This window comes from Sphaeramia orbicularis, chromosome 7 (genome assembly GCF_902148855.1).
Source record: "Sphaeramia orbicularis chromosome 7, fSphaOr1.1, whole genome shotgun sequence".
NCBI classification, from domain to species: Eukaryota; Metazoa; Chordata; class Actinopteri; order Kurtiformes; family Apogonidae; genus Sphaeramia; species Sphaeramia orbicularis.
This window is the reverse complement of record NC_043963.1, coordinates 51,477,518-51,484,575: the sequence shown is the minus strand read 5'-3', so window position 1 is coordinate 51,484,575 and position 7,058 is coordinate 51,477,518. Positions and strand designations below refer to the sequence as shown.

Genomic DNA, 7,058 nt, shown 5'->3' with positions numbered 1-7,058 from the left:
GTAGGGGAAAGCAGGATATGTTTTGATATAAGTTATCATGGAGATTTATTCTGTGGTGCTAGCCTGCTCCAGACCAGGCTAAATTCCAGGATTTATTTAATGTCATCCCTTATCTCAGTCAGCAGTCACCACTTATGGAAACCAAAAACTCCTTGCGCTGGCTGCATAACTTCCAAGGCTTAGAAGGTCAGCTGGCTCGCTGGGTAGAACAGCTTGCCAATTTTCAGTATAAAATCATTCACCGAATGGGTTAGCAATACAGCAATGCAGATGCCCTCTCAAGATTACCAACTTTTCTGGAGAAAAACAAACAGCCAGGCCAGATGTCATCTCAGGGAGAGACAGAGGGGGTCATCTCAAAAGTGTGTGTTGTTCAATGTGGAGCCAATTTAGGGCCATAAGTTTTGTATATGAAAATATAAAATTTGAAACTTAAAATTTAAGTGTTGATCTTGAATTTTGATAAATACAACAATGCATTCCAATTAAAAATAAGTGTATGAAAAGTTTTTTTCATAATACACATTTGCACTCTTCTGCTGTTTATATTTTCTTTAATGCTGACGCATGTCATTTTGTTTGACTTCATTAATGCCAACTCCCACATCGCCGCATCGTGCCCTGCAGAAAGCCTGGCTCCAGGCATCTGCAGGGCACGATGCGGCGATGTGGGAGTTGGCATTAATGAAGTCAAACAAAATGACATGCGTCAGCATGCTCCTGCGGGCTTGCAGACCGGTGCCTAAGTCGCTGTGAACTGGTACACCAAGCCGCAGTACAGACCCCCAAGCTCCAGACTTTTCAGCTCAGAACTGGGTTAACATTAATGAAGCAGAAGAGTGCAAATGTGTATTAATTTATGGCTCGGACCTGATGGAGAGCATTATTCGGAACTAGATCTGAGGTCCGTGGAGGTGCAGCTTGGTCTCCCGGTTCACTGCAGTTTACAGCCCCTCCAAGCCCCACAGGAGCCGGGGCTTTGAGGGCGCTAAGTGGGGCTTGGAGGTCAGAGCACGGCTTGGTTGTGAGTTCTGTAAACGAAACTAGTTCCACGATCCTTAAACAGAACCGGTTCTGAGAATGGAACTGGAACGCGATTCGATCTGGTGCAGTGGCACACAGCAGTGTTCATTGGAGCCACCCACTGTTCTCTGGAACTTAAAAGTATCCCTTTTACTCCTTTTTCTGACAGTCAAAGGGCTGAGATTTACTATCTGTTCATTTCCCTGCTGTTGTGACTGGAGCAGGAAGTTAATCACAAAGTGATTTACCTTCACTGTGCTATGTGAATTTAGAAAAGGTAAAATCCTTCAGAAATACAGCAGCACATCCGGGTGAAGTTTTATTGTGTGTGACAACATTCCTTTTCACAATTTCAAAGTATTAAAAATGCACATACAGGTGTGTATTATTTGTTTTTAATAATTCTACAAAAATAGGCAGGATTATTCCATTTCATGATTTTTGACATAGTATTAAAATATTTAGGAATACAACATGCAAATGCTTGTATGTTTTTTTTTCTACTTTTGATTTTCTTAAAGTAAAATAATAGTTTCATATTAACACTTTTTAAGTGTTGCAAATGTTAAAACAAAGATATATAAACAAACAAAATAAATAAAGAACACAATGTTACAAACGTATTATACAAAATATGCGTATGTACAAAAACTAGCTATGTAAATAAATGTTGCTAAATTAGAGTAGCCCTCCAGCAACTTCATTAGGTAAAAGTAGCTCACAGAAGAGAAAAGGTTGGTGACCCCTGGTCTATACAATCTGTGATGTCTTCCATTAAGTCTATTAATGCCAGAGATGTTGATCTGTCCGTTCTGAATCCATATTGACTTTCTGTAAGTAGATTGTGTTTTTCAATGAATTTGTCCAGTCTGTCTGTAAATAGTTTTTCAAGTATTTGGAGAATTGTGAAAGTAAAGAAACATACCTGTAGTTTGTGTAATGATGTCTATCCCCAGTTTTAAACAGCAGTATCACTTTGCTATTTTCATTTTGTTTGGAAATGTATCTGATTGAAAAGACCAGTTGCAAATGTGGGTCAGCTAAGACAACTAGGTCCATTTTAAGGCTAACAGCACCACCTACTGGACAAATTTTTTTTTTATTGATCTCCAGGGGGAATTCACTTTTGCATCTACTCAAGAAAAATTATGAAAACCAATATGAAACAGAACATGTTTTATTTTATTAAACACAATATTTGATCTGTCAGTCATCAGACTGTGTTGTGCAGTCTGTGGGGAATATGGACCTTCTGTAAAGCTCAGTCCCAAAGCTGGTGAAATTAAAGAGATGTCATTAGACGTACATGAAAATTGGAATTGCCCCTCACAATACAGCACCAAAAAGAAGTCGTGGGTCATATGTGTGCCAGCTTTTATCACAAAAATGAGATCTAAAGTCTCGAAGGCATGAATAACGATCAGAATCCGATTCTTATCATTATTCTATGACTATTCTGACTACTCTTACTCTTAGTAGTAGTAGTAATAGTCATAGTCTATGTACATCCATGTATTCATACGTCACAGCCTTGGAAAATACTCTTATGTGAGTTTAGTGCACTAACGTTAAGTTGGCAGTAGATTGGCAGATTCAGACTTCGGGTGTCAATAGCAAACAAACTAAAGGACCACAATGCACATATGTTACCTTGTTGTGATCTTGGCTGGCAAAATACTACAGCATCATTTCAGCCAAAACGACCCACACTTCGATATATCGAAAAGCAGTTTCTTTTGTTGGCAGGAAGGTGGTGCGTGGACTGCTTAGGGACCATCTACAGTGCTCACACACAAATGGTGGGAAATAAGCTTTTGCTGATGGACATTTTAATTATTTCTTTTTCAATAGCTCTGCCCACGAGGGGGGAGGAGCCTCCATAATCGCAGACCATCACAAGGACAGCTCCCCCTTCCTACTACAACTCTCAGTTTAGGGAAATATACCTTTGTGAATGAAGGAGGACCTTTTAATTATTTCTTGCTCAATAGCTCTGCCCACAAAGGGGGAGGAGCTCCACATTCACAGATCATGAAAAGGACAGCTCCATCTTCTGACTACAACACTCAGTTTAGGGACGAACTTTCAGGGCAGAGCTATTTAGCAAGAAATTATTTAAATGTCCCTCCTACATCAGCAAACGTTTTTTTCTATAAACTGAGTGTTGTAGTAAGAAGGGGGAGCTGTCCTGGTCTGAGAGTAAGCAGGCTCCTCCCCCCTTGTGGGCTGAGCTATTGGGCAAGAAATGATCAAAATGTCCCTCCTTCATCAGCAAAAATTTATTTTCCTAAAGTGACTGTTGTAGTAGAAAGGGGGTGTTCTTGCAGCATTTCCACTAGTAAGGTTTTGCCGTGGTGCAGCACCACGGCTAAATCCTTGCCGACATACCAGAAAAAACAAAGCAAAACAAAACAATACCGTTGCATTAGACTTATATGTATAATATAAATAGGCCAGGACAAACATCCTACCCCTTCAAATGAAAGTTTTATGAAGATTCAGGAGGTAGGGAAAAGGTGAGCTTCACAACAACAGGAGATGTAGAGTAATTAGTAACACTGTTAAGTTTCACTTTCACTCCCGCACCACCCCATATGAACCCCTCCCCCCTTATTATAAGTATTATAAGTAAGATGGAAACCGGCTGACAACACCCCCCCACACCATTACAAATATTAGTTAGTACGGAAACTGACTGACGATCCCTTTCGGCCGAAATGTGTGCCGCTGCCCCCCCACGCTTATTATCAGTACTATAATTACCTCCGCCAAGGAGGTTATGTTTTTGCCAGGGTTTGTTTGTTTGTTTGTTTGTCTGTCTGTTTGTTTGTTTGTCTGTCCGTTAGTGTGCAACATAACTCAAAAAGTTATGGACAGATTTGGATGAAATTTTCAGGGTTTGTTGGAAATGGGATAAGGAAGAAATGATTACATTTTGGTGGTGATCGGGGGTGGGGGGGCCCATGGGGGGGGGGGGGGCACTGATCGTTAGTGTGCAACATAACTCAAAAAGTTATGGACAGATTTGGATGAAATTTTCAGGGTTTGTTGGAAGTGGGATAAGGAAGAAATGACTAAATTTTGGTGGTGATCGGGGGTGGGGGGGCCCACGGGGGGGGCCACTGATCAGCCTTGGCGGAGGTCTGCGCTCTCCGAGTGCTTCTAGTTAGTTTGGAAACTGACGATGATCGCCCCCTGATTATGGAAGCTCCTCCCCCTTTGTGGGCAGAGCTATTGAGCGAGGAATAATTAAAATGATATTCCTTCATCAGCAAAATTTTATTTCCCCAAACTGAGAGTTGTGGTAGGAAGTGGGAGCTTTCCTTGTCATGGTCTGTGATTATGGAGGCTCCTCCCCCTTTGTGGGCGGAGCTATTGAGCAAGAAGTAGTAAAATGTCCCTCCTTCAACAGCAAAAGTTTATTTTCCTAAACTGAGTGTTGTAGTAGGAAGGGAGAGCTGTCCTTGTCATGGTCTGTGATTATGGAGGCTCATCCCCCTTTGTGGGCAGAGCTATTGAACAAGAAATAATTAAAATGTCCCTCCATCAGCAAAAGCTAATTTCCCACCATTTGCGTGTGAGCACTTTGTAAACGGTCCCTAAGCGGTCCGCGCACGACCGTCCTGCGGACGAAAGCATTTTCTGCTGAAATGATGTTGTAGTATTTTGCCAGCATAACCAAGATCACAACAAGGTAACATATGTGTTTTGCGGTCCTTTCGTTTGTTCGCTATTGACGCCCAAAGTCCGATTCTGCCAATCTACTGCCAACTTTACGTTAGTGTTAAGTGCCCACGTGTATTTTATGATGTCAAACTCTGCTGAAATGTTTTGGTTCCGCTGTGACAGTATTCTGTAAAGCGAATGGAGTTCTTCGGTTGCTTTATCAATCCAAAACAACTTTAAAAATATATATTTAAAAAAATGCCATCGTCTCCACTGTGTCTCACGAACTAGCAAAGTTATAGTCATCTTTTGGTGACCATAAAGGCCTGAAACTCGAAACATGTTGCAATTACGGAATATTATTTTGAAGAGTCATGCGGAAGTGAGTGTGGTTGCGTAAAAAACGTGACACTACCGGGCATGAACCAGAACCAGAACCGTGTCAGCCCTTCATTTCACGGTACTTATCATGGATTTGACAGTGAACCAGTCTGTTGAGGCGGCGCCCGGTGTTGAGGTGGAAGCGGTCCGGAGTCCTGTGGAAGTGGACACCGCGGTGTTATTGCTGGGAGCGGGTGTGACTGCTGTCACACACCCGCTGCTCTACGTCAAGCTGCTAATACAGGTAGCCGATGAAGCTAGCTAACAGCAGCCGCTGTATCACTGGCAAAGAGCTACCGTCCTAATGTTTTGGAAGTACAGTACATGTCGCCACATATTTTCCTCTGTTTCCTCAACTCCGTGAACCGTAACATACAGCCAACTGATCCTCATTGGCAGAAGCGGAGCCTGGTGCGGTTGTGTTGTTGTTTTCCGGGTGATATGAGTTGTATGGTAGTGAACCACTGCTGCACGACACAACGACGACATTTAACTTCTCATCAACTTAAACAGATGAAGAAAATGTTAAATTGGAAGGATAGAGATTTATCACTTTGCTTTATACCAGTGCTTAGTTAGATCTTTACTGATATTTTGTGCCTAACAGTGATATCCCTTATCAGCATCACGTTCATATAATTTTAATTTTTTTTGTTTTGTTTTGTTTTTAGGTAGGACACGAACCTCTTCCACCAACTTGGGGCACTACTATGTTTGGAAGAAGAGTTCTATACTTGCCTGGTTTCTTCTCCTATGGTGAGTGGTGTTCCAATACATTTATAAAAAAGAAATCAAGCAAAATAAAAACCACTATCTCACGTGTTTGCAGCACACTACATCGTCAGAGTGGATGGCAAAAGGGGGCTCTTTCGTGGCCTTTCACCTCGTATTGTTTCCAGTGTCATCTCCACTGTGGTCAGAAGCAAAGTGAAACAGGTAAACTGCAATCACATGTAAATGCAGTACACAACATGAAGAGTTATTTGCTCCCGTGAAGGTTGGAAATGGTTTATTACATGTCAACAAAAGCTTTATTGCAGTAGATATGGCGACTACTGGTAACATGCATCTCATTTTTGAGTGACTTGATAAAAGCTAAAAATTTTTTACAAAGGAATACTAATATATCTGATATTTTATGCATACAAGAGACTCTGTTACTCAAACAAGATCTTGATAAATTTAATTCTGTGCACACTGACTTCTATGGGGTTGGGGAGTCAACGACAGATCTAAGTATGGGTATATTGCATGGGAGAATACCCGGAGGAGTGGCCATCCTTTGGCATAAGAAATATGATTCACTGATTACTGTGATCCCGCTTGAGGTTGACTGGGCCATTGCAATTAAGGTTGCACATGTAAGGAATAACTTTATTATTTTAAATGTGTATATTCCCTATAAATGTTACCAAAATGTAAGTGAATATCTTAACAGACTAACTTTTATCAATTGTTTTATTAATGATAGTGAATGCACATCCATATTTGTAATGGGTGATATGAATGCTGATGTGTCAGATGCTAAATCTCTATTTGGGCAACCTTTAAATGAGTTCTGCCTTAATAGTAAACGAGTTCTCTCAAGTAAAATGTTGCTATCTGCTGATAGCTATACGTATATTAGTGAGGCATGGCATACAACATCATGGCTGGATCAGTGTATATGTACAGCTGATGCGCATGATTGCATAGTGGAGACGGAGATTTTGTGTAGGTTAGCTACTACAGATCATATGTGTCTATGAGGCTAGATCTGGAGACCTTACCTGAGTTGGCTAGCTATGATGATCATGAATGTGGAAAAACAGACTGGCCAAGACACACAGAATATGATACTAAGAATTACAACACACAGACAGACATAAGTCTGAGCAATATTCATATTCCCCTCAAAGCCATTATGTGTGATAATGTCAACTGTAAAAGTCAGGAGCATCACAGTGATTTACTTAGAATGTATGAAAAAATAGTGACCAGCTTAATCA

At 41.0% G+C, this 7,058-nt stretch overlaps 1 protein-coding gene across 1 annotated transcript in view; it reads left to right on the top strand.

Annotated features, from left to right (window-relative positions):
- Positions 1 to 5,077: 5,077 nt before the first annotated feature.
- Positions 5,078 to 7,058, top strand: part of LOC115422980 (mitochondrial carrier homolog 1-like) — a 40,824-nt gene continuing 38,843 nt past the window's right edge. Inside the window, exons 1-3 of the mRNA XM_030139644.1 lie at positions 5,078 to 5,314; positions 5,742 to 5,826; positions 5,900 to 6,006. Of these exons, the coding sequence (XP_029995504.1) occupies positions 5,159 to 5,314; positions 5,742 to 5,826; positions 5,900 to 6,006 (348 nt within the window). The 5' untranslated portion in view covers positions 5,078 to 5,158. The remainder of the gene's footprint in view (positions 5,315 to 5,741; positions 5,827 to 5,899; positions 6,007 to 7,058) is intronic.